Consider the following 27,542-nt stretch of genomic DNA (forward strand, 5'->3'; position numbering starts at 1 on the left):
AGTCAGTTAAGGCAAAATTACATTAGAAAGAAAGGCTGATGTTATTAAAGGTTGCCTGGGAACTAGCTGCCCATTGGGTTGTGGTTTGACAAGAGAAGCCCTACCGGTCTCGGTTATCAACTCAAACTTCCAGCTATGTTCAGAAAATAAGCCAAAGATGGGAAGAAGCCATTGTATTCAAGAAAGCCAAACTTCCTTGATTCCAACCCCTGTGTCCATGCTCTGAATGTAGCTTCATGGGTGGCACTGTGGCTCAGTGGCTGGCACTGCTGCCTCACAGCGCCACAGACCCGGGCAACTGTCTACGTGGAGTTTGCACATTCTCCCCCGTGTCTGCGTGGGTTTCCTCCAGGTGCTCTGGTTTCCTCCCACAGACCAAAGATGTGCAGGTTAGATGAATTGGCCATGCTAAATTGCCCCTAGTGTTCAGTGCTATGTAGGTTAGGTGCATTTGTCAAGGGTAAATGTAGGATAGGGGGGAATGGGTCTGGGTGGGTTACTTTTCAGAGGGTTGGTGTGGACTTGTTGGGCCAAAGGACCTGTTTCTGCACTATGGGGATTCTATGAAATTTCATTCCTACTGCACGTCTATCTGGCTCGGCAGCTCATTCTAAATATTTGACAACCTTTATATAAGGAGCTTCCTTCAGGTGTATTTCTCACTGGCTTCAGTTTACGATATCAGGTTTCACTACATCTCCTCATTTTGAAATTAAACTTGGAATTAAATTAACTTCCCTGAACCATTTGTTGTGCAATGAGCTGTTATAAACAGAAATGCGCTGCCTGGCGTGTCAGATTTGATCATAACTTTAAAAACAGTTTTGAATAAATACTGTACTTGAGAAGGAAAGATTGCCAGGGTACGGGGAATGAGGAGCGCTGTTGAATTGAATTGAATTGAATTTATTATCCCGTGTACCGAGGCACAGTGAAAAGCTTTGTCTTGAGAGCAATACAGGCAGATCACAGAGTTAAGTCGCATAGATAAGTAAATAATAGGTAAACAGTGGCAAAAACAAAACACAGGTACAGGCGAATGTTAAGAGTTTGTGAGTCCATTCAGTATTCTAACAACAGTAGGGTAGAAACTGTTTCGAAACCGGCTGGTGTGTGTGTTCAGGCTTCTGTACCTTCTCCCCGATGGTAGAGGTTGTAGAAAAACATTGCCAGGGTGGGATGGATGGGTGAACTGATAGCTGTTGCAAGTAGCAGGCGCAGGAATGATGGATGAATAGCCTTCTTCTGTGCTTTACAATTCCACGATTTATGTCTCTCCATCGTCCATTTTCTTTATTCTTTCATGAGATGTGAGTGGCCCTGGCAAGCCCAGCATCCCTCAATTCCCTTGAATAGAATGGCTTCCTCAGCCAGTTCTCAGAATTCTCAGAATCCTAGAATTAGCTTTATGGTCACATTGACTCAAATGAAAAGTTTACAAGTTGTCACTTCGCGTGCCTCTTCGATACAAAAGTACCTTGATACAGGTTCTTAAATACGAATTCTCAGGGAAAAAACAAATTGGAAAATAAAGAAGTAAAAAGTCCAGCATTACGGATCTTAGGAATGAATTAGAAAAATTAAGAAATTAAAGAGTTCAGAATTACAGAATTCAAAGGGTGGTTCGGACTCAACCTCATTTCTTTGGTTCAGGAATCACGGGCAGGTGACACTGCTAAGGGTGCTACAATTCCCTTCCTTAAGGGACATCACTGAACCAGATGGGCTTTTAAAACAATTGACAGTGATGACACGGAGACCTATAATACCATTAGCTCATTGGCACATGTTTTACACAGAGGAAAGAGTTTGCATTTTTATAGCATCGTTCATGACTTCAGACCATTCCAAACTGGTTTACAACCAGGAAGTGAAGTTAATCTTGCGTTGTGGGAGAGTTTAATTTACACATCCCATATGAACATACAAATTAGGAAGAGTAGGCCACTTGACACTTCAAGCCCAGCTGCACCATTCAGTCAGATAAACCCACCTTCCCTTGATAACTCTCTATCCCCTTCTTATCAAGAATCTATCTATGTCTAACTTAAAATATTCAGGGACTCTGCTTCCACCACCTTCTGAGGAAGACTTTTCCAAATAGTCATGACCATCTGTGAGGAAAAAAAAATCTCCTTATCTCAGTCTTAAACAGTCTTCGTCTTTAAACAGTGGCCCTCTGATTTTCTATCAATCTCACACAAGTAGCAAGATTGTAATTACAGTCTGATTTGCTTTCAGTTATATTGATTAACAGATAAATAATGGTCAGGACATCACAGACAGCTTTATTGCTCAACTCCAAAAGGCTCCCACTTGAGATGGGGGTCTCAGTTCAATGTTTCATCTCGAAGTAGGTACATCTGAATGTGCATATCCTGCTCAGTACTGCACTGAGATGCCAGCCTTGTGTTTAAGTCAAGGAGTGCGGCGTGACCTGTAACTTTGTGATTCAGAAATGAGAAATCAGACAACAGAGCCAAATGTTCTTGTTGTTCGTCACACTGTCATCCATTCAGAACTTAGAGCTTGTCCCGACAGATGCAATTCATGTTTGTCTATCCAACTTTAGTTAGTTAGTTAGTTAAGCTTGGAGCTGCTTTGAGCTATGAATGAAGATACACGGCTCCTATTTGAGGGAAACCTGCCTTCAGCAAGCCTATGTACCATGCATTCCACGCAAATTGGTACAGTGCAAAGAAGGTCAAAAAGGCAAATGTGAGGCTCAAAGATTGTGTGGGAGATAAGGGTTCGAATTCATGGGACATTGACACCAGCACAGGGAAATGAGGGAGCAGTTCCAACCAGACTTCTGGTGAATCGCATGACTAGGGCTGTGGAAAGGGCTTTAAACTTAATAGTAGGGGGATGAGTTCAGTTCCGTGGAAAGTTATGGAAAATGTCTTGAGAGGGGTCAGGGAACCTGGCTTTGTGCTTGATGGAGTTTAGATGGATGAAGGGGAATTTGATTGAAATTTACAGAACACTGAGAGGCCTGGATAGAGTGGATGTGGAGAAGGTGGTTCCATGAGTAGGAGAGACTGGGACCCGAGGGCACGGCCTCAGGGTGAAGGGACGATGCTTTAGAACTGAGATGAGGAGGAATTTCTTCAGCCAGAGGGTGGTGAATCTGTGGTAACATATTGCTGCAAAGAGCTGTGGAGGTCAAGTCACTGAGGGTATTTAAGACAAAGCTAGATTCTTGATTAGTAAGGGGATCGGGAGGTATGTAAAGAGGGCAGGAGAATGGGTTTGAGAAACATAGCAGCCATGATTGATTGGCAGAGCAAACTTGATGGGCTGAATGGCCTAATTATGTCGCTATATGTTATGGTCATATGGTCACTCAGGAAAAGAGGAGAGAGAAAAACAAGTGGACAAAATAACAGACTGTTCCATTCTGTTTGATCATCTCTAATGTTGAAACCTCTCATTACAGGAAGCTATTGTCTGTGCTAACGAGCTACGTTGACATTGCAAGCCGTGGTTTGGAATGTGAGCCTCTGAAACGAGCTTTCAAAGCATTAGAATACATCTTTAAGTTCACAGTCCGATCAAGATGCCTTTACTCACAGTGAGTTCTTCTCGACCACTTGGACCTATCATTGAATGATCTCCCAGTACCACTGCTGAATCAGTTCTGAATATGAAACATTTTGTTGCTGCCCAGTGCAGACCCAATATGCTGAATGGCCTCTTCTGTACTGAAAGGACTCTTCTGTGAGTCAGAGGTTTTTCATCGGGTTCAGTCTGATATGATTGAAGTGGTTGTTGAATTGGATTTGTCCTGGTTCAGGTCAATTGTCAGACAATGCTTTCATTCTGTTAGCAATATTGACCTAGCGAGCTGAGTTCAGGCACTCATACACAATTCATGGAATCCTCGAACTCATCAGGAGGTCATTCGGCCTATTGTTCCTGTACTGAGTCTTTGCAGGAGCTATCTAGTTAAACCGTTCATTTGCTCTTTCCATAGCCTCAAATCATTCCTCCCTTCAAATGTTTATCTTGTTTTTTAATTAACTATTTACAAAATGTATTCATGGGATCTGGGCACCATTGGTGAATCAGCATTGAGTGCATATTCCCTAATTGCCTAAGGTCAAGGATCAACCAAATTGCTGGGGGTCAACAGTCAAAAGTAGACCAGAACAAGTAAGATGCAGATTTCCTTCCCCAAAGGGCATTAGTGAATCAAATGGGATTTTATGTCACTTCGCCACCATTAGGTTTTTTAAAAATTCCACATTTTTATTGAATACAGATTTCGCCACCTGCTATTGCAACAATGTGATAAGAGCTGGGTAGAATTTTGGAGTGATGTTGCGTAGATGAATGCAGTCACCAGGATGCCAGGGACAAATCTCCTGCTGCTTTTAGAATAATACCAATGAGAACATTTTGCAAAGAAAGGATGCAGCTTTCACATCCCATCTGAAAAACCACATCTCTGACAGTGCAACACTTGTTTTGTTTATTCATTCATAAGTTATGGATATCACTGCCCTCAGCCACTTGATTGTTTCCTGATGAAGAGCTTATGCTCGAAATGCCGATTCTCCTGCACCTGGAATGCTACCTGACCGGCTGTGCTTGTCCAGCACCACACTCTTCCACTTTATTGATCACCCCTACCTGCCCTTGACTAAGTGGTGGTAAGCTGCCTCATTGAACTGCAGTCCTTGCCTCATAGGGACATCCGCAGTGTTATTAGGAAGGGAGATCCAGGATTTGGACCCAGCAACGATGAAGGAAGTGTCAGGTAATGACCAGCTCCAAAAAGGAGTGAATCTAATCGTCTCTCCTTGACATTCAATGACAAGTCAGGATGGTGAGTGATGTGGAAGGGAGCTTGAAGTGATGGTGTTCCCATATATCTGCTGCCCTTGTTCCTCTCGGTGGGAGAGTCTCAGGTTTGGAAGATGCTGTAGAAAGAGCCTTGCTGGTTGCTGTAGAGTGTCTTGTAGATGGTGCATATTGCTGTCAATGTGTGTTGGTGATGGAGGATATGAATACTGGAAGTGTTGGTTGGAAGTTCATCGAGCAGACTGCTTTGTCCTGGATGGTGGAGCTTCTTGAGTGTGTAGGTGCTGCACCCATCCGGGCAAGTGGGGTGTATTCCACCACACTCCTGACTTGTACCTTGCAGATGGTGGACAGGCTTTGGGAAGACAGGAGATAGGTGACTTGCCATAGAATTCCTAGTCTCTGCTCAATATTTATATGGCTGATCCATTTCAGAGTCTGGCCAATGGTTAGTCCTAGTATGTTTATAGTAGGAGGAGGGTTGTTGGTGCAGGGGAATGCTGGGTTTGGGATGTGGAGAGATGGGACAGCAGGAGTGTTGGGGGAGTCAGCAGTGGTAATGTTATTGAATGTCAAGGGGAGACGAGTAGATTCACTCCTTTTTGGAGTTGGCCATTACCTGACACTTGTGTGTTGAGAATGTCACTTAATATGTATCAGTTCAAGCCTGACTGTTGTCCAGGTCTTGCTGCATGTGGATACTTCCTCAGTAAAGTGCTTGAAAGCATCAGACTAGATTGTGCTTAAAATAACTCCACAGAAGCCAGTCCCCTGTCACCAAGTCACCCTTTATTTACAGGTGAAGAGTCCTTGACACTGACCCAGCTCCCACAGAGCCAGCCCTCAGACACTCTTGTTTATATCTGTCAGCCAGGGCTCCCTGATTGGACCAGGTTTACGGCTCTAATCAGGGAACTCCTATTCTGTGAGGTCCACCTGGCTGACCTCATCACAATCATTACACTGCTCACGTCTCTGGAGTAGGACTTGAACCTACTTGGCGAAGAGATGCTGCCTGCTGACCCGTGCTGCACAAGGATGGCACTGTGGCTAGGTGAAAGCACTGTCAATGTTGCTGAAGCTTGCATTGAGTGTGAAGGCGTGTGATGCTAGGAATAAAAGGCTGGTTTGGGGATTGGATCTGAAAAAGCTCTGATTGGATTGAAAATGTACCCCACATAATCGAGGCCAACAAAGGCCAGAAACATGCCTAACCAACTGTTGTCTTGTTTCAGGCTGTATGAAGGCAAAGAAAAGAAAGAGTTTGAAGAATCTATGCAAAATCTGTTTGAGACATTTAATACCCTGATGATGTCAAACCTAGAAGGCAATACTTTACTTATGCAGGTAAATAGCTCTCTGATCAATCTTGCATCAAGGAGCAGGGTGAGAACATACAAACTTGCACCAACATTCAGTAAGATCCTGATTTATCGTCCACCTCGATACCACATTCCCATTGGATCTCCATATGGCTAGATTCCAACTTGTGTTCTGAAACATACTGTCTCAGTCTCAAATACGCTTAGCAATTAAGTATTTGTAACCTTCTGGAATGGGAAATTCCAAACATTTGCAACCGTCACGAGTGAAGAAGTTTCTCTATATCTCAGTTCTGGATGGCTGACCCCTTATCCTGAGACTAAATGTCCCTGTTCTCAGCTCCCCAGACAAGGTATTCATCCTCTTAACATCTACTCTATCCATCCCTATAAGAATTGTACATTTTTCAATGACAGCTCATAAAATTATAGTTAAAGATGTGTCATGTGTTCATTTGTGAGATAAACACTGAAGGATGAACATAATACAAAATATACTGATAAGGTCTGGCGAAGCAAAATGAGCAGAGAGAACAAATGATAACACATACAGTGAATGGCCTGTTTCTGGACTAAAAATTAAAATTATTAGATGTTTAAATCTAAATTGAGGTCACGCACACTTATGAAGGCTTTAGAGAGATGTGGGGTAATTCTAATTGCCGAAACAATTGATGCACCATCAATCTTTCTCGTGTTGAAGCTGAGCTACAAAAAGCTAATGTGATACTAAAGCCCATGAAGATGCTGTCAAGCAGCATTGACAGTTGGGATTTACCAATGAGAGTGAGTAATGACATGGATTTGGACAAAACATACAGAAGAATTTGCTGAGAGTTGTTAGAGTCACAAAGTCATAGAGATGTACAACTCAGAGACAGACCCTTCGGTCCACTTGTCCACGCTGACCAGATCTCATAAATTAATCTAGTCCCATTTGAAACCTTTGACACATATCCCTCTAAATCATTCCTACTCATATACCCATCCAGATGCCTTTTAAATGTTGTAATTGTACCAGCCTCCATCACTTCCACATGCAGATTATTCCATACATGCACCACTCTCTGCGTGAAAAAGTTGCCCTTTAGTCCCTTCTTTCCCCTCTCACCTTAAACCTATGCCCTCTTGTTTTGAACTGCCCTAGCCCAGCAAAATGTCCTTGTTTATTTACCCTATCTATGCCTGTTATGATTTTATAAACCTCTAAATGTTTGCCCCTCAGCCTCTGATGACCCAGGGAAAATAGCCCCAGTCTATTCAGCCTCTCCCTATACATCAAACCCGCCAACCCTGGCAACGTTCTTGTAAATCTTTTCTGAACTCTTTCACGTTTCATAACATCCTTCCTATAGCAGGGCGACCACGCAGTATTCCAGAAGTAGCCTAACCAATGTCCACAACATGACCTCCCAACTCCTGTACTCAATACTCTGATAAATAAAGGAAAGCATACCAATGGCTTTCTTCACTATCCTATCTCCCTGAGACTCCACTTGCAAGGAACTATGAACCTGCACTCCAAGGTCTCTTTGTTCAGCAACACTACCTAGGTACATACCATTAAGTGTATCACTCCTGCCCTGATTTTCCTTTCCAAAATGCAGCACCTCACATTTATCTAAATTAATATTTGCAGTGCATTTTTGAGACTGAAAATTGGGTTGGAAGACTCTCAACCTGTATGAGCCAGGATTTCAGCAAACTGTGTCCCCTTCTGGGAATAGGAAGGTTCCCCGCAAAATATGCTTCAGGTCCTGTCACAATTCCAATTTAGGATGGAAAGCAATTGATTTTCAGTGAATTAGAAGGCTACAAAGGGTTATTTTAAGAATGAGGTCCTCTGAAGATTAATCAAAGTGCTGAGCTCACTGAAACAGGCCAGTCCCTGAGGTTGCTTGACGCTTGCAGCGACTGCCTGGGGAGTCTAGAACTTGGAGCCCCCAGTCTCAGGATGGGGGATCCAACCTCCTCACTGAAGGTTAAGTCTTTGGAATTTTCCACCCATAAGTTCGCGGATGCTCCACCCTTGAATTTATTGAAGATTGTGTTTGGCAGATTCTTCCTGTCTTCCTGTCGAGAGACAAGGGATGCAGGGAGTGGATGGGATATTGAGGCTGAAGGCGGATATACCCGTGATTGTAGAGTCGGCTCGATGTCTCGCATAGTCAGCAGACTCTCCCAGTCTTACCTTCTGAACAAAGTGAAAAGCAGAAACATAGTGACCAACCAAAAGGGAGAAGGTTTTCCATAGCAGGTATTAGAAAAATGTGAAGAAAGGAAACAATTGTCATTCAAAAACCCCTCAAATATCTCAAGGAGGCAGTCTTGACTCTAACTTTTTCTTATTTAAAGGCAAGTGTAAGGTGCTGTGTTCTAGATGTGATTCAACTGGTCAAACTTTAAGCAAAACACACTCTATTCTTGTACCACAGTTAAACCACAAACAAAAATTGAATTAGCACAACTTTAACTATCGAAGTACTTAACAGAATAAAATATTACTTAATTCCTACTCATTAACTGTTCCAATATGGCAGCATCCCATAAACACACCCTTGCTAAAGGCAAATTTATCTAAAGAGATTTGCTCATATGCTACCTTCTCATTCCATTCCAGCAGAATGAAACACTAAAAGAATAAATCTAGCAGCCAAGAGACCTCAAGCATTTTGCAGCAGCAGAGAGAGAGCTGTATCTTGGAGCTTCAATTCCACAAATCCTAACTTCAACAACTAAAAGCAAAACTAAAACCCTGGGTCTGTAAGCACCTGACTCCACACACTCATATTTCTTTTGACTAATTTTTTAAAAACTCAAAGCTGTTTTCTCTCCATGGAGCAGACATCTTGACACCAGTTTGACATCACCTCTCTTCAAGAGACACAGGACAGTCCAATTCCCTCTTGAAGGCTCACATTGTCACAAAATATCATGGAGTAGGGCAAAGTGGTAACAGAAAACCTTTGCTGGTTAACATCTTTCTGTAGCATAAATGCTGAGTGTTTCAGGAAAGGTAAATATTTTTTAAAAAGCATATTAATTGTAAAAATGTGTTTGATCTTACTAAACCTGAATGCTCTCCGACACCATGCGGTGGTCAACTCTGATCAACTGTATTCTCTCAGTTTGACAAATAGTCAAATAGTCTGACAAATAGTCAGGTCAGAGTTGAAACGTTAAGTTTGTTTCTCTCTCCACAGATGCTGCCAGACCTGCTGAGTTTCTCCAGTGTTCTCTGTGTTTAAACTCTCTCGTTTGTTCTGTTTCAGGGAGCATCTCTGAAATACTTGCCGACTGTCTTGCAGGATGTTGCCTCAATATTTGATCCGGTCTTGCTGAGGTAAGGCAATGTTTGACTATATAATCTGTTATATATAACTGTTATACTCTCAATAAAGATCACAGACCTGAAACATTAACTGAGTTATTCTCTCTTGACCATTAAGAAGGTGTTTAGCATGCTTGTCTTCGTTGTTCGGATCTTTGGTTATAGAAGTTGGGATGTCATGTTGAGTTTGTATAGTACATTGGTGAGGCCTCTTCTGGAGTACTGTGCGCCATTCTGGTCACTGTCACTGAAGGATATTATTAAACTAGCGAGGGTTCAGAAGAGATTTGGCAGGATGTTGCTGGGAATAGAGGATTTGAAATATAAAACAGACTGGAAAAACTGGGACATTTTTCACTGGAGTGTAGGGGGTTGAGGAGTGACCCCTTTGAGGATTATACAATCACAAGGGTCATAGATGTGAATGACAAGAGTCTTTTCCCGAGGGTAAGCGAATTCAAAACTGGGGGCACACTTTTAAGTGAAAAGGAGAAAGATTTAAAATGGGTCTGAGGGGCAACAGGTTCATGCGTGGAATGAATTTCTAGAGAATGTGATGGATGCGGGTACAGTCGCAGCTTTTGAAAGACATTTGGATAAGCTCATGAATCGGAAAGGTTTTGGGGAATATGGGCCAAATGCAGGCAATTGGGACAAGGTTAGTTTGAGAACATGGTCGGCATAGACAAATTAGACCTAAGGGTCTGTTTCCATGCTGAATGACTCTCTGACTCTGTGGTTATTAGATTTGCTGAGGCCATACTGTCACTCTTAGCTGGAAAAATGTGTTGCTGGTTCAAGATGAATGTTGTTTACTCTGCTCCTGCGCGCAACACAGATGCTGAACAAGTGAACCATCAGCAACATGCACAGCTTGTCCTCCTGTTAAGTTTTAGCTCTGCTTCACAGTTTACCCAATTTATAGCAGTTGGTTGGCACACAGATAGGTGCCAGCCAAGTGGTAACAACAATAACTTCATTTCAAGTCATCATTTTCCTTTTCTCCAAGGCATTTCATGGGAACGTTGTAAAACAAAATTTGACGCTCATTCATGTTAAGATATTTCGGACAGATGATCAAAAGTTTAGTTAAAAGCTTAGTTTAAAGACTGTCGCAGAAGGGGAGAGACAAGTAGGGATGGGAAAATGATTCAGTGGCATAATTCTGTAGTTTAGTTTATAATCAGTTGAAGGTAGGGCCATCAATGGTGAAATCATTGATAAAGAGGGAAAAATTGGAATATGAGAGAAAGCTAGCCAGAATTATAAAAAATTGTAGAGTTTCCATGGATATTGAAAAATAAATTAATTAAGTAATTGTTGTTCCAGTAGTAAATGAGTCTGGGAACATAAGGAAGTAGGTGATGAATTGCACTGTATACTGCATTAGCCTTAATTCCTGGGTTGGATGGACTGTCTTTTGAGGAAAGATGAAATAGAATGGATTTGTATTCTGTGGAGTTTGATATAAAGGGGAGTGAACTCATGTCAACATATATAACATTCTTAACATAAGAAATTCAAAACAGCTCCAGATCAGCCATGATGTTACTGAATGGTAGAGCAGGTTCAAGGATTGAATGGTCTACTTTTGCTCCTATTTCGTCTGATTGGAAAATTAAATGGCGGCGTCTCTAATAATCAAGTATCCCAGGCTAATTCTTCAGGGGATATGGGATCAAATCCATCCACGGCAATTGTTGAAATTTTAAACTCAAATAATAACGATCTGGAAGTTAGTGTCAGTAATGGTGACCATTATGTATGTTTATAAAAATTTGTCCGGTTCTGAAACCTGTTATCCTTAGTCTAAATGTGACTCCAAAGTGACAGCAATGTGGTCAACTCTTAAATGCCCCCTGCAAAGGCCCAGCAAAGCCACTCAGTTCAAGGTGAGATTAGATTACCTACAATGAGGAAACAGGCCATTCGGCCCAACACCAACCCTCCGAAAGGCAACCCACCCAGACCCACTCCCCCACCTGATATTTACCTCTGACTCATGCAGCTAGCACTATGGGCAACTTGGCATGGCCAATTCACACCTTTGGATTGTGGGAGCAAACCAAAGCACCTGGAGGAAACCAGCATAAACTCAGGGAGAATGTACAAACTCCACACAGACAGTTGCTCAACACAGGAATCGAATTCAGGTTCCCTAGCACTGTGAGGTAACAATGCTAACCACTGAGCCACCATGCTGCCTGTGGTTCAAGGGCAGAGATTCTTACCCCTGGCTGCATGGACTATGGGGTGGCACATTTCCAGGGTGAAAGGACAAGCCATGTAGGACTGAGATGCAGAGCACATTCTTCGCTCATTGCGTAGTGACATTTTGGAATTCGCAGCAAAGGGAGAGCAGTGAAGGCTCAGTCTTTGGGTACATCTGGAATCAAGATGGACTGCTTTCCGCACATTAATAATTTCATGGGATAGAGGGATAATACAGGAGAACTATGCTAAATTAGATCAGTCTTGAAATGTTTGAAAAGTGGAGCAGGATCAAAGGGCTATTGGCCTACTCCAGCTCTTATTTCTTATGTTCTCACCACAATTTAACCTCACACATCTTAACCTTGAAACAACATTCCATACTGGACCAGTCTAACCAATGGCTCCTATAACATAGAACATAGACGGAAATGGGCCCTTCAGCACACCGTGTGATGCTGAACATGATGCCTGCCCTTTGTCCCTATCCTTGCGTATTCATGTGTCCATCTAAAAGTCTCTTAAGTGCCCCTATCGTACCCGCCTCCACTACCACTCTTGGCAGCACATTCCACACTCCAGTCACTCTCTGTGTAAAAAACGTGCCCCTCATAGCTAGAACTTTCCCCTCTCACCTTAAATGCATGCCCTCTAGTATTGAGACAAAAAAGCTGCGGATGCTGGAATCCAAAGTAGACAGGCAGGAGGCTGGAAGAACGCAGCCAGGCAGCATCAGGAGGTGGAGAAGTCGACGTTTTGGGTGTAATCCTTCTTCATGCCCCCGAGTATTAGACATTTCAACACTGGGATCCTAAAGCTTTTCCCCCTTTGAGGATTTCCCTCAAATCATGAGATTATTTTATAGTGACTAATAGAGTTTGTCGCAATGATTAATTAACAATTACTTTAGCTTTATATCATTTGATTGCCAGGTTGGTAGAAGACGAGACATCTGGATCTCAGTCTTTTTATCTTATGCTCCTAAAAGCATTAGGCTCCAGCTCACAGAAATATATGTCGCAATTACTCAGATGATTTAGTGCCAAGTCACGTATCATTTAAGGGAATTTCTGAATTCTTAACTCAGCCTCGTTGAAGACTACAGCCTAATTAATTTATGCCAGAGCCTCACAGCCCGACTGGAGACCTTCGTTTTCTCAGCCTGAGCTAGACTCGAACCCAGCTGAACTTTGTGTTGTAATCTGTCAACCTTCTGAAATTAATATTTTTCCCATTATATTTTTTCACTGTAGTCCTGAACTCTGTGTCTCATCAATTATGCTGTTCCTGGCCCTGTGTTTGCCTCCCTTTGGTTTGATAGCTTCCACAGGCCAGTTTCAACCCTTCCAATTAACCCCATCACCCTTGGTATTTTCTTGACAAACATATCCTTTAGTTGTCTTTATTTCTTGCTTTTTTTTCTTACTTAGTACTTATATTATTGGTCTAGCAAATCCACAGTTCAGATCCCACCAGAGTACCTTGAGAACTTAAAATTAAAAATTGAAAATTAATAAGCTTGAATCAGAAAAGTAAGCACTGAGCTGTTTGATTGTTGGAAAAGCTGGTTCACAAATGTCCTTTATGGCAGCAGTTCCAAATCTAGAATCCCTTGCACTGAGAAGGACAAAGTCAGAAGAAGCATGGGAACACTGCACGTGTCCCTCTAAGCAACTCACGATTCCAACCTGGATCTATATCGTTCCTCTCTAAATGTTATTAGAACACTGTCCCTACCAGCACTGGTATCACTAACACTGCAGCAGCTCAACAAGCCAGCTCATCAGTGACTTTTCCAAGGATAATTGGGGTTGGGCAAAAAAAATGCTGGCTTTCCAGTAGCACTCAATGTAGGATTGAAAGCAACCACATAGAAAATAGGAAGAGGAGGAGGCCATTCAGCCCTTCGAGCCTGCGACACCATTCACCATGATCATGGCTGATCATCTAACTCAATAGCTTGTTTCTGCTTTTGCCCCCAGATCATCCCATCCCTGCAGGTCTGGCAGCATCTGTGAGGAGAAATCAGAGTTAATAGTTTGGGTCCGGTGACCCTTCCTCAGAACCCTTCCTCTTTATCGTAGCTACAATTATCAGTATTTTCCCTTGAAGTTCATTCTGATGCGTGAGCTACAGTGATGAATTATCCACATGGGAGACAAGCATCCAAAGCTGAGTATAATTGGAAGGCCATTAGATGTAGCGGCACAGGTAGATCATTCTGCCCAGCAGGTTTGCTTTGTCATCTAATGCGTTCATATCTGGCTGATAAACCTTAACTTGTTCCCCTCCATGACTTAAAATCTGTCTATCTCACTAATAATGAATGACCAGCCTCAATAGTCCCTTGCGGTAAAGATTCACTGCCCTCTAAGGGAATAAATTCCGCCCCCTCCCATCTGTGTCCTAAGTGGGTGAGTCCTTGCTCTGTGATTAAATCCTGTGGTTCCATTTCCATTGCATGTTTCCGTAAAATTAACTCCCTCTTCTGAGGTTTAAAGGAAACCTATCTCCTAATGGCCCAAGAACCAGAATATCACAATTCTCTCAAAAGGGAAAACAATTTCTCTCCATCTTCCTGCCTGTAGGTTTCAATAAGATGACGCCTTAGTCTTCTGAGCCCCAATGAGTACAAATCCACACTGTTCAACTTCATGAGAAGACAATAGCCAGTATAAACTTAATGAACCTTCCCTGGACTACCTCCAATGCAGGTAGATGAGGAGCCAAAACTATTCACAGCATTCCAGGAATGTTCTAACTCGTGACTTGTTTAGCAAGATTTCCCTGTTTTCAATCCTCTTTTCTCTGGAAACGGAAGTCAGAATTCCACTTGACTTCCCTGTTCATTCCTGAATTTGCATGCTATCATTTTGGATTAACGCATGAGGTCCCCAAATTGAACTGTTCCCTAGCTTTTTCCAGCCTTTCTGCATTCACCCAGCACCTCTAATCTTCCTGCCAAAGTGCAAAACCTTGTATTATATTCCATCTGAAAATGTGTTGCTGGAAAAGCGCAGCAGGTCAAGCAGCATCCAAGGAGCAGGAGAATCGACATTTCGGGCATGAGCCCTTCTTCAGGAATGAGGAAAGTGTGTCCAGCAGGCTAAGATAAAAGGTAGGGAGGAGGGACTTGGGTGAGGGGCGTTGGAAATGCGATAGGTGGAAGGAGGTTAAGGTGAGGGTGATAGGCCGGAGTGGGGGTGGGGCGGAGAGGTCAGGAAGAAGATTGCAGGTTAGGAAGGTGGTGCTGAGTTTGAGGGTTGGGACTGAGACAAGGTGGGGGGAGGGGAAATGAGGAAACTGGAGAAATCTGAGTTCATCCCTTATGGTTGGAGGGCTCCAAGGCGGAAGATGAGGCGCTCTTCCTCCAGCCGTCTTGTTGCTATGGTCTGGCCATGGAGAAGTCCAAGGACCTGCATGTCCTTTGTGGAGTGGGAGGGGGAGTTGAAGTGTTGAGCCACGGAGTGGTTGGGTTGGTTGGTCCGGGTGTCCCAGGGGTGTTCTCTGAAACGTTCCGCAAGTAGGAGGCCTGTCTCCCCAATATAGAGGAGGCCACATCGGGTGCAGCGGATGCAGTAAATGATGTGTGTGGAGGTGCAGGTGAATTTGTGGTGGATATGGAAGGATCCCTTGGGGCCTTGGAGGGAAGTAAGGAGGGAGGTGTGGGCGCAAGCTTTACATTTCTTGCGGTTGCAGGGGAAGGTGCCGGGAGTGGAGGTTGGGTTGGTGGGGGGCGTGGACCTGACGAGGGAGTCACGGAGGGAGTGGTCTTTTCGGAATGTTGATAGGGGAGGGGAGGGAAATATATCCCTGGTGGTAGGGTCCGTTTGGAGGTGGCGGCAATGACGACGGATGATATGATGTATATGGAGGTTGGTGGGGTGGTAGGCGAGGACCAGTGGGGTTCTGTCCTGGTGGCGATTGGAGGGGTGGGGCTCAAGGGCGGAGAAGCAGGAAGTGGAGGAGATGCGGTGGAGGGCATCGTCGATCACGTCAGGAGGGATATTGCGGTCTTTGAAGAAGGAGACCATCTGGGGTTGTACGGTATTGGAACTGGTCCTCCTGGATTATATTCCATCTGCCAAATTTTGGTCCATTTGGTTAACTCATCTGAGTCCATCTGCAGATTCTTTGTATCACCCTCGCTGTTGCCTGCTCAAAACATCGACTCTCCTGCTCCTTGGATGCTGCCTGACCGGCTGTGCTTTTCCACTTTGACACCTATTTTTGTGTCAACTGTAAAGTTGGCAACAGTACATTTTGTAAAATTCATTCATGGGATGAGGGCATCACTGGCTAGGCCAGCATTTAATGCCCATCCCTAATTGCCCAGAGGGCAGCTAAGAGTCAACCGCATTGCTGTGAGTGTGGAGTCACATATAGGCCAGACCAGGTAAGGATGGCTGTTTCCTTCCCTCAAAGGGATTAGTCAACCAGATGAGTTTTTCCTGAAAATTGTAAATGGATTCATGGTCATCATTAGACTCTTAATTCCAGATTTTTATTGAATTCAGATTCCACCATTTGCCAAGGTGGGATTTGAACCCAGGTCCCCAGAACATGACCTAGGTCTCTGAATTAATAGTCCAGCAATAGTACCACACCTCTGTCATTCAAGTCATGGTGTTGTTGCATATGACACCCATATCTTCAAACCTTCTGGCAAAATAGCAATCAGGCAACTAATTATTTGGTCTCTCTGCTTTCTGGGAGGAGTACAATGAAGGCCAATGGAGCTGAAGCTCCAGTTAGTATCTTAATTGAAAATTGAAGCAAATGTTTTTTACTAAACTAAAAAATAGTCTTATGAAAATTTTTTGGCCATCCAACAGTATGATGTTTAGGAATGTGCATGCTGCGGATGTGCTGATAATAGCTAACTCACACAGTGGAAATGTGATAGGATCACTTCAGGCCCTTGATTTCCTTTTCCTTCCATCTATTTCCATTGTGTGTTCCCTTAAAATTAATCCCTTCCATTGAGAGTTAAAGGAGGCCTGTCTCCCGACTGCCCATGAACCAAACAGTTACAATTCTCAGGAAAGGCTGTTGTTCTTTCTGTGAGATCGCTGAGGAAACATGGGGTAACCAGATAGAGACCTTTCAATTTATGAAAGTGTTTTATAGAGGGAGATGTAAAGTGTTTTTATTAATTGTGAGAAATCAAATGTCAGATTCTCACAATAAAGTTAACGGAGAATTCAGGAATTCTTTACTCCAAAAGAGGATGAAGGAAAGCACATGTGGGATACAAAGACTGGTGCAGGTTGGGCCAAATGGTCTATATCTGTGCTGTTGAAATGTGGAAACATCGGAATTAGGAGCAGGAGTTGGTTCAATGAGCTGAGTCTGCCGGTCAACTTGATCCCAACTAATCTACCACACCATTTTCCCATTTGATCTCTCTATCTCTTAATACCTTCAATATTTAGAGATCTGTCAATTCCTGTCTTGAACATTTGCAATGACTGAGCCTCTGCAGTCCTCTAGGGCAGAGATTTCCAAAGATTCATCGCTCCCGGAATGAAGAGACTCCTCCTCATCTCAGACCTAAATGGCCACTCCTTATCCTGAGGTTATGTCCCCTAGTTCTTCACACCCACAGCCTGGGGAAAAGTCCTTCCTGTAGATAACACTAGCGGAAACTTAACCCTTTACCTATGGTTGGTTTGATGATGAAGGAAGTTTCATGAGGAGGGAACAAGCATTGAGAAGGGAGGGGGGCAACGGACTGATGGCCCCTGTTCCATCATTGTTGCTGACCTCTGCCCCCAATCCTCTTCTATGACCCACACCCATCAGCTCCTCTCCCGCCAGCATTCACCTCCAGCCTGGAAACCAGCAATGAATCGAGCCTATGGTTGATTGGCAGTTCTCAGTCGAGAGGATGTCTTCCACCTCCTTTGTATTCTTGACCCCTGGGGACTGCCCTATGTTGTCCGGTGGTGTGTGCTTGCAATGAGCTGCCAGAGGAGGTAATGGAGGCTGCTACAATTATATTTAAAAGGCATCTGGATGGGTATATGAATAGGAAGGATTTAGAGGGATATAGGCCTAATGGGACTAGGTCAGTTTCAGATATCTTGTCAGCATGGGTGAGTTGGAATGAAAGGTCTGTTTCCGTTATGTATAACTGTATGTCTATGACAAGTGCATACTTGGCACATTATAGAGCGGGCAATCCCAAAAATGATCTTGCCAGCTCTCCAGCTATAGCTGCTGAGATCTCCATTACCTCTGTGAGAATCCACTCCAGTGTCATCTCTGTGCAGAGTTTGTGAGTGTTTGCTAATTTAGCCACATCTAAATCAAAAAACTTCCTGGTCCTCTATGCAATAGGATTGTGAGAGGAACATTTATCCACTGCGTTACCCACTATCAGCATCAAATACTCACAAATAAAATCAACATAATCAATTGTCCTATTCGTAATCCTCAACTGCAGCTTCAGATTTGATGACAGAAAATGTAGAAGAAGCTCAGTGCAGAACATCAAAGGATGTTGATACAATCGAGTGGGTGGGTGGATGGGTGACAGGTGAATCTCAAAGCAGAAAAGAGAGTGCTAAAGCACTTTGGAACGAAGAACATGAAGGGGCAGTATAAAATACAGGGCACTATTCTAAAGTGAGTGCTGGAGCTGACTAACTTGGATTACATGGACGTAATTCTGCATAAGGTGACAAAATAGGTAGAGAGACATGATGGTAAAGCATACAATATCCATGGTTCATTCAGAGAAGTTTCCAAGAATGGTCCTAGGACTGAGAAATGTCAATTCTGAGAAAATATTGAAGAGAAGGAGATTTGGTAGGAATTTTCAACATCAAATCATAACAGATTGAAAACTGAGGTCAAAGATTCAAAGAGTTTTATGAAAAAAGGCTTACATCAGGTGAGAAAAAAGCATTTCACACAGCGAGTAGTTAGGGTCTGGAAGGCATGGCCTAGAAATATTATGGAAGCAGGTTCAAATGTGGCATTAAAGAGGGCAATGGATAGTTATTGAAGTACATAGAACATAGAACATAGAACATAGAACAATACAGCACAGAACAGGCCCTTCGGCCCACGATGTTGTGCCGAACTTCTATCCTAGATTAAGCACCCATCCATGTACCTATCCAAATGCCGCTTAAAGGTCGCCAATGAATCTGACTCTACCACTCCCACGGGCAGCGCATTCCATGCCCCCACCACTCTCTGGGTAAAGAACCCACCCCTGACATCTCCCCTATACCTTCCACCCTTCACCTTAAATTTATGTCCCCTTGTAACACTCTGTTGTACCCGGGGAAAAAGTTTCTGACTGTCTACTCTATCTATTCCTCTGATCATCTTATAAACCTCTATCAAGTCACCCCTCATCCTTTGCCGTTCCAACGAGAAAAGGCCGAGAACTCTCAACCTATCCTCGTACGACCTACTCTCCATTCCAGGCAACATCCTGGTAGAAACAATATGCAAGACAATGGGATAGCGATATGAGATTGGCACCCAGTTGAAATAAATTGAGGGTTGGAGCAGATACCATGAGTTAAAAGGCCTCCTTTTGTACTGTAACAATTCTGTGATTCTGTGGTATCAGTAAATGAGATGAATACCAGTCAGACAAAATGGCAGTGATGAATCTCTCCAAGGCACCGAGGTGGTTCTGACAGAAACCAAATTCCACCCAAGAGGACATCAACTCAAAACAGTCACCAAGAAATCCAAAAGGGAGTTTAGAAGGTCATTACCCAAGTATGGTGACAATGTGAAGCTAAATTAAATGGTGTTGATGCATTTAAGGAGAATATTGATAAGTATATGAGCGAGAAGGGAGGGAACTTGTCATATGGTGGTAGTGTCCCTGAATTGGGGCCTGAAGGCCCTGGTTTAACTCCTACCTGCTTCAGAAGTGTGTCATAACTCATCTGAACACATTGATTAAAATTATCTATGAAGGAACAAAGGGTTACAATCTTAGGTTAGAATAATAAAAAGTGATAGGGGCTGGACTGAAATTTATGTGGCCAACATTCCTGGGACTAGCTTTTTACTTCTAACTCTTTAACTAGTTCAATTTAAATTGCATCGGTTTCAGGGATAGGATTTGAACTCACATCTCTGGTGCTTTAGTGCGGATTGCTGATGCAGCAATATGACCAGGCTGCTAGCAGACCTTCTGACTGAGGGCTATCAGCCTTGCTTGGTTTGTTTCAGAACAAGCTGTCTTCTAGACCTGCCCCAAATGAATATATAACAAGCAACATTTGTGCTGAAGGGAGAGCTTTACTGAAATTGAAAATTAATCCAGCTGTTTCTGTTTGCATAGAAAAACTTTCATGCTGCTTTGAACTTGTATTTTGCAGCTGGGCTCAGAGCTAAGTGCACTGCACAAAGTTGGGAATATGTTCCTAAAAGCACTATTAACCATGGCTCATTGAAAGTACTCTCTCACCTTAGAAATAGAGGCATAATGGTTCAGACGTTTGTCCTGTGTGTACAAATGGCTGATACTCCGGCTCGCAGAGTGCTGCATTGACGACTGCTGTCTTTCTGAGATACTGTTGAAGCAAAGTGTCCACTGTCCTCTGAGAAGTGACCACATTGAAACATATAGGATTCTTAATTGGCATTACAAGGTGAATGCTAAAAGGACCTTTCACCTCGTGGGAGTGTCTAGGAGCAAAGGGTGCAGTCTTAGAATAAAGGGGCACTGATTTAAAACTGAGATGAGGGTGAATTTCTTCTCTCAGAAGGTTGTGAGTCTTTGGAACTCCTTGCCACAGACAGCTGTGGGGGCAGAGTCCTTGTCTGTATTTAAGGCTGAGATAGATTCTTGATCAGTTGAATCAGCAGTATGGGGAAAGGGGAGGAAAGTGGATGTGAGGAATGTCGGATCAACTATGATCCTGTTAACTGGTGGGATAAGTTTGAGGAACGACTGTTCCTGCTTCTTGTAATCTAATGGTCTTGCTGATATAGAAAATTCTCTGACACTATTTTGAAGGAGATGAGGACATGGATCTCCAGTGATCTTATAAATAGTTACCTACCAAACATCAATAAAGCTGCAAAATGGATTTTCTTGTGTCATAGAATCCCTACAGTGTGGAAACAGGCCGTATGGCTCAACAAATCCACATCGACCCTCCGAAGAATAACCCTTTCCCCTATCCTATTACTCAACATTTACCCCTTGACTACACAGGGGGTGCAACTAACCTACACATCCCTGAACACCATGGTCAATTTTAGCATGAGTCAAGAGTGTGGTGCTGGAAAAGCAAAGCAGATCAGGCAGCATCTGAGGAGCAGGAAAATTGGCATTTTGGGCAAAAGCCCTTAATCAGGAATCCTCCAACATCTGCAGTACTCACATTCGCCTGCAATGCACCTAACCTGTACATCTTTGGATTGTGGGAGGAAACCAGAGCACCTGGAGGAAATGTGGAGACACAGGGAAAATGTGCAAACTCCACGCCGGCATTCGCCCCAGGATGGGATCGAATCTGGGATCCTAGTGCTGTGAGGCAGCAGTGCTAACTGTTGAGCCACCATGCCATGCCATCATTGACACTTGTAGGAGCTTGCTGTGCTCAGATCGGCAGTGTTGTTATTGACTTTATAGCAACAGTTACATTTTAGAAGTATTTGATATTGCAAAGCACTTTGGGAAAATTCAGAAGTATGCAAATATATAAACAAAGAGAAATAGGCAATTCGGCCCCTCGAAACTCCTGCACCATTAAGTAAGATCATGGCTAGTCTGATTGTAACCTGCAATCCACTCCTGATAACCTGACAGAAAGAATGTGTCCACCTCTGCCTTAAACATATTCAAGCATTCTGCTTCCACTGACTTTTTCAGAAAAAAAGTTTCAAAAAGCTACAGCCCCTTATGGGAAACAATTACACCTTGTCTCCTTTTTAAATGGGCCAACTCTTTTTAAAGTAAAAAAGGTAAAGTCACCATAGCCCAAGCACTCATTATAGAGAGATGCCTGGTGGTGCTGGTTTAACCTGGGGGGTCACCACATCTCAGGCAAGGTTGAGGAGGACAGTCCTTCGTGGCAACATCATCCAGAGAGAACCCACACTGTTGGCATCACTCTACATCACAAACCTGCCGTCTAAAAGTGTGGCACTGGAAAAACATAGCAGGTCAGGGCTAATCCACCTAGCTTGCACATCACTGACACTATGGACAGTCTAGCCTGTCCAATCCACCTATCCTGCACGTCTATGGAGGAGGCCGGAGCTTATGCCAGAAACTATCGACTCTCCTAGTCCTCAAATGCTGCTTGACTTGCTGTGCTTTTCTAGAGCTACACTTTTTGACTCTGATCTCCAGCATCTACAGTCCTTATTTTCTCCAAACCTGCCATAATTCCCTTCTTCAATTTTTGCTTTTAAGCAGTGACCTCCAGTTCAAGATTTTCCCATCCTCCCCACATGTATCATCATCATCATCATAGAATCCCTACAGTGTGGATGCAAGCCATTTGGCCCATCCAGTCCACATTGGCCCTCGAAGAGCATTCCATCCAGAGCCCTCCCCCTACTCTATCCACGTGATCCTCGTTACGATTAGCCATGTTACCACGGCTAATCCACCTAGCTTGCACATCACTGACACTATGGACGGTCTAACCTGTCCAATCCACCTATCCTCCACGTCTGTGGAGGAGGCCGGAGCACCCGGAGGAAACACATGCAGTCACAGAGAGAACGTGCGAACTCCACGTCAAGATCCCTCAGGAACTTGGATGTTTCAATTAACTCAGCCCTGACCTTTCTAAACTCCCAGAGATACAAGCCGTGATTGTCCAATCTTTCCTCATAAAACAATCTGCCTGCTTCAGTTGTTAGTTTTGGAAACCTCCTCTGAAGTGTTTCCAATACACTTCCATTCTCCCATAAATAAGTTAGCCAACAGTATTCCAGATAAACGCCAATTCTAGCTTTACGACTCTGAGTCAATTAGTCATCAGGGCAGGAAGATAGCCTGAAGAGAGATTCAAAATGGCCGCTGTGCTAGACGAAGAAGGCCTGAAGGATCATCATGACCATCCAGCTTACGCATGGGATAAAAACACGCTGCATGATGAGCATGGAACTGACCCACAATTAGAACAAAGAAAAATTCCAAATGGTTCATGTAATCTGGATCGTGTTTTCTTTTACAGCCAGACCTTTCGAATACATCTAATTAACATTCAACGTTCTGTCAGATTATGTCGAGCTCATTAATATTTAATGCTCTCAGAATGCACTGATGGATCCTTGATGTTTGCTCAGATTCTGCTGAGGGCACCTCATGAATATTCAGTTCCTTCTCCGCTAACGTGATTTTGTTTTGTTTTTCTTTTGTTTGCTTGTAGCCGCCTGTTGCACAGTTTCATCATGAACCTTCCTCGAGATCGCCTGGTGAAGCAGAAACTACAGTCGATGGCTGCTATCGTCAACACTGAACTCTTTCGAAGAGGAGGTAAACCCTCAGGGCTCCGTACACGAGCGGAGAAACGGGATTCGGAGTAGTGACAAAAGAACTAATGTTGATTTTCCTGGATAGAATTTTGCTGCACAGACATCAAGGGTCATTCATCTCTGCCAATGTGCTGGCTCTATGAGGAAACTGCCTAATTAGTTCCACTCTGCCACTCTATCCCCATGCTCCTGCAATTTTTCTCATTTCAAATATATGTACAAGTCTTTTTTTGAAGTTGCCAGGGATTGTGCTTTCATCTTTCAAGCAATCCATTATTATAACACACTATGTGATAAACATGTGGGGTCTAACCAGGGTCTTGTATAATTGCAACATAACTTTGATATCCTTTTACTCCAGTCCTCTCACTACAAAGGCCAGTTTTTCATTAGCATCCTTGATTATTTTTCTGCACTTGATTATGGCATTATAAAGATCAACACATCTGGACCCAAAGTGTCTTTTGACACCCACTGTATTTAATGTAATTCCATCTAGAAAGTACCACAATTTGTTCAAAATGGATCCTCGCACTTGCTTACATTGAATTCCATCTGCCACAGTTTTGCTCATTTACTTGGCCTATCAGTATTCCTTTGTAATGTCATACTATTATTTACACTGTACACAATGCTGCCTAACTTTGTGTCATCAGCAGATTTGGACGTATGACTTTCTGTGCTACTATTGTTGTGGAAAGATCACCCGATACTCAGAATAATACCAGGAGACGCAGAAAATCCTTTAGGAAGTTAAACTTTTATTTGCAAACAAAAGCTGTGGCAGTCAGAAAATGTCTTCTGTGCCTGCCCACCCCTTCTTAGAGCCTCTCCCGTTTATACTTTTCAAGTTCCCGTGCTTATCTGGTGTCATTAGCATAACCAATCACATGAGCTTGCTTTGTCCTTCTAAGCTAATCACCTTCTGCCACACTAGTCTGCTACTTACACTTAACCTATCACATTACACCACCATCGTCTTTAACATTAGCGCATCTATCACATGATTTAGCTTGCTAATGGTATGCTACCATTGTCTGTTACGTGAGTCCAGCTATTGTTCATCTGTAACATGATCCTATGCATGCATTACTCCACTAAGTTAACTACATAACTGCAGAATTAACTTCCATATATTCCATATTCCCCACTTTGAGACCTACTGGTCTCACACAGAGAAAGAATACAATGCGGCTGGATGTACAAAGGCCAAATTGGTAGTTGAACCTCTGAAAGTGGGCAAAAACAATTTCTGGGGCCCAGTTCTCAAAGGATTCTCCCTCCATTCCTGAAGTCACTGAGCCAAAACCCCATCCCACAATAGCTAGAACAGGAGAAAAGACCCAAGGACCTCGCACAATCTAAGCGCACGCAACACAACACAATTCAGACATCTTTAACCAGACAAAGCTTCAGCACTTCAGCAGACAGCAGACATACTAACAGAGTGTTGGAACCTCAGTGGAAGAGGGGATTGGTCTAGAGTCCACTGGAACAACAGGGAACTGTCGCGCAGCAAGACACACTAACAAAAACTTAATAAGAGGATTAGCACAGCAAAAGGAAAATGCAACAAATCAGCACCATACCTGCAACAATCCCAATCTTGGCAAACCAAGCCCTCCCATCTACCCAAAATGCTATCCAACCAGCCAAAAAACCGATGGCCAGACCCTGCATTCTCCTTAAGCTCCTTCCTTAGATTCCTTAGCCTTAATAAATTATCCTTTCAGGCTATTGTTATTGGATATGAAGGCACAGCAACGTTCCCCAAACAATACACAGACACCTTTCTCAGCCAACAGCCAACTAGCCTGTTTTGCCAAGCCATTTCTCTGGTTGTATCGAACTGCTCACTAATGCTGAGAGGGCACCATCAGTGTAATTAATTAATCTTTGCTGGTTGTAATAGATGTAATTAATCCAGTCAGCAACTTTGCTTACACCAATGACAGGGATAAGTGCTTCCCAGCCTGCGGCAATCTCATTCTGGCCTTGAACTCGTTAGGGATGCCCCTTGGCTGCCCTATACCATCAATTCATATTGCTGGATCAGGGACATACTCCTGTTTGGGCTGTGCAAAGTCAGCTGTAATTGGGCATCAAACTGGGCCCGTGGTGACACATCAGTCTCATGGAGGAGCATCACATGGATGCAGATACCATACCAGCCAGAGGGAAGCTTTGTCTCCCCCCAACTCCTTCCAGGCTACACTGCCACCAGGCATCAGCTAAAGGAATGTGCTGAGTTTTGATAATGAACTCGGTGTGTGGCGCACTGGCACCGAACATTGTGTTAGTCTCAATGTCTCAATGCCAAGCGTGTTCCCATTTGGACCTTCAAAGTGGCCATGTTGTCTGAAATGGTCAAAGCTCAAACTTCTACACACTGTGAAATGAGCTACGGAGAATGTCTGGTTACCTTTACTGGTAGACTAAGGTGCACCATAACCTCAACTCTGTTGGTGTTGCTGTGTCCCCCATTCATCCTGACGGTATAATGTGGAAGCCTGAAGGAGGAGTCACCAGAAAGAGCAACAGGGCCGCATATATAATGATGAGTGATTGGGATCAAATGGCTGATGGGGTCATCATTGTTGCCACTGGGAGCAGGTGGAAGAATTATAGGGCACAAGAATGTCAAAGTCTGACGGTTGTGATTTAGCACACAGGAAGCAGCCCTCTCTAGTCCATATCGCTGCTGTGTGATTTGCCCTTTGGTAGTAGTGATTGCAGTGAGCAGACAACCATGCTAGTGGAATGGGCTCCGCACTCCTCACTCTGCTATACCTTTCGGCTAGGCTTTGCAGGGCTTTGGCACTACCAAGTGAGATCCGCCAGGTCTGCCAAATTGATGGTCCCCAAGTCTGTACAGGAGTAAAATGGTTCAGGGCTGGGGAGGGAGACATTACTGGCTTCCCCCAACCCGTCCCCAGCCATACAATCAACAGAAAATTCATCTTCCACAGACCCATCTCTGATAGCCCTGAAGGCACCTCATTCACCGACTGCTCAAAGTGAAGGAATATCGATTCCCATTGCGTCCCATTCGGTCACCTTCTTCACCTTCACTTACCTCAGCTCCAGAGTCTGTCTGCGTCTGCAGGACAGCTCTGGTGCAATGATTGAGATGATACCATGTGGATTGTCCCTTCACTTGAATGGCAGTGGGCGACATCTTGCTTACCGTGAAGGGTAAGCAAGGTGTCCCTTCCCAGGATAAAGCTGATTTTTGGAGCACCTTTTCCAGTTCTCTTTCCACTGGGGGATCTGCAGAAGGTATCGTTTATTAACATTGGTCTTTCTCTGTAGCTGTAACACGATATTCTGAATTCTTTTCTATTACCCTGATGTACTTGTGTAAGGTATGATTTGCCTGGTTAGCACGCAAAACAATGCTTCTTACTGTATCTTGGTACATGTGACAACAATAAATCAAATCCAATCAAATACAGGTGTAGTTGGCCAATGGCACATCTGACCCAATGTGTCCCATAGCTGGCTCAATAGTTAGCATTGCTACCTCCGGTGCTGAGAATCTGGGTTCGATTCCAGCCTTGGGCAATTGTCTGTGTGCAGTTTGCACATTGTCCCTGTGTCTGCATAGCTGCGCTGTAGTTTCCTCCAACAGTCCAACAATGTACAGGTTAGGTGGATTGGCTGTGCTAAATTGCCCATCGTGCCTAGGGATCTACAGGTGAGGGGGAATGCAGGGTTACAGGATAGGGTGTTAGGTCTGGGAGGGATACTCTTCAGACAGTCAGTGTGGACTCAATGGGCCAAATAGCCTGCTTCCAAATAGCCAGTTCTGTGAACTGCTTCTCAAGTGTTTTTAGTAATCTAGCCAACTTGTATTGTATTAATGTATTTTTACTTACTCATGGGCTGGGGTTTTAGATTAGATTACTTACAGTGTGGAAACAGGCCCTTCAGCCCAACAAGTCCACACCGCCCCGCCGAAGCATAACCCACCCATACCCCTACATCTACATTTACCCCTTACCTAACACTATGGGCAATTTAGCATGGCCAATTCACCTGACCTGCACATCTTTGGACTGTGGGAGGAAACCGGAGCACCCGGAGGAAACCCACGCAGACACGGGGAGAACGTGCAAACTCCACACAGTCAGTCGCCTGAGGCGGGAATTGAACCCGGGTCTCAGGCGCTGTGAGGCAGCTGTGCTAACCACTGTGCCACCGTGCCGCCCACGGTGTCACTGGCTCTATTGTCCATCCCTAGCTGGTATCCGTAGCATTGAGTGGTACAGATCACATTTATAATTCTGTGTGGTTGCTGCAGTGCATCTGATCAATAGAACACTGCAGCCATGATATGCTGTTGGCAGAAGAAGTGGGTCATTAAATGAGTTAAATTGCTTACTTTATCTGGG

The 27,542-nt window shown here is 43.8% G+C and overlaps 1 protein-coding gene across 2 annotated transcripts in view; it reads left to right on the forward strand.

Annotated features, from left to right (window-relative positions):
• LOC140481344 (dedicator of cytokinesis protein 2-like) overlaps positions 1–27,542 on the forward strand; it is a 1,260,160-nt gene that overhangs the window by 347,651 nt on the left and 884,967 nt on the right. For both annotated transcript variants that reach the window (XM_072577382.1, XM_072577391.1), the window contains exons 22-25: positions 3,440–3,574; positions 6,042–6,153; positions 9,401–9,471; positions 23,043–23,149. In XM_072577382.1, the coding sequence (XP_072433483.1) occupies positions 3,440–3,574; positions 6,042–6,153; positions 9,401–9,471; positions 23,043–23,149 (425 nt within the window). The remainder of the gene's footprint in view (positions 1–3,439; positions 3,575–6,041; positions 6,154–9,400; positions 9,472–23,042; positions 23,150–27,542) is intronic.

The sequence above is a fragment of the Chiloscyllium punctatum genome, chromosome 1, assembly GCF_047496795.1.
Source record: "Chiloscyllium punctatum isolate Juve2018m chromosome 1, sChiPun1.3, whole genome shotgun sequence".
In the NCBI taxonomy this organism is placed as follows: domain Eukaryota; kingdom Metazoa; phylum Chordata; class Chondrichthyes; order Orectolobiformes; family Hemiscylliidae; genus Chiloscyllium; species Chiloscyllium punctatum.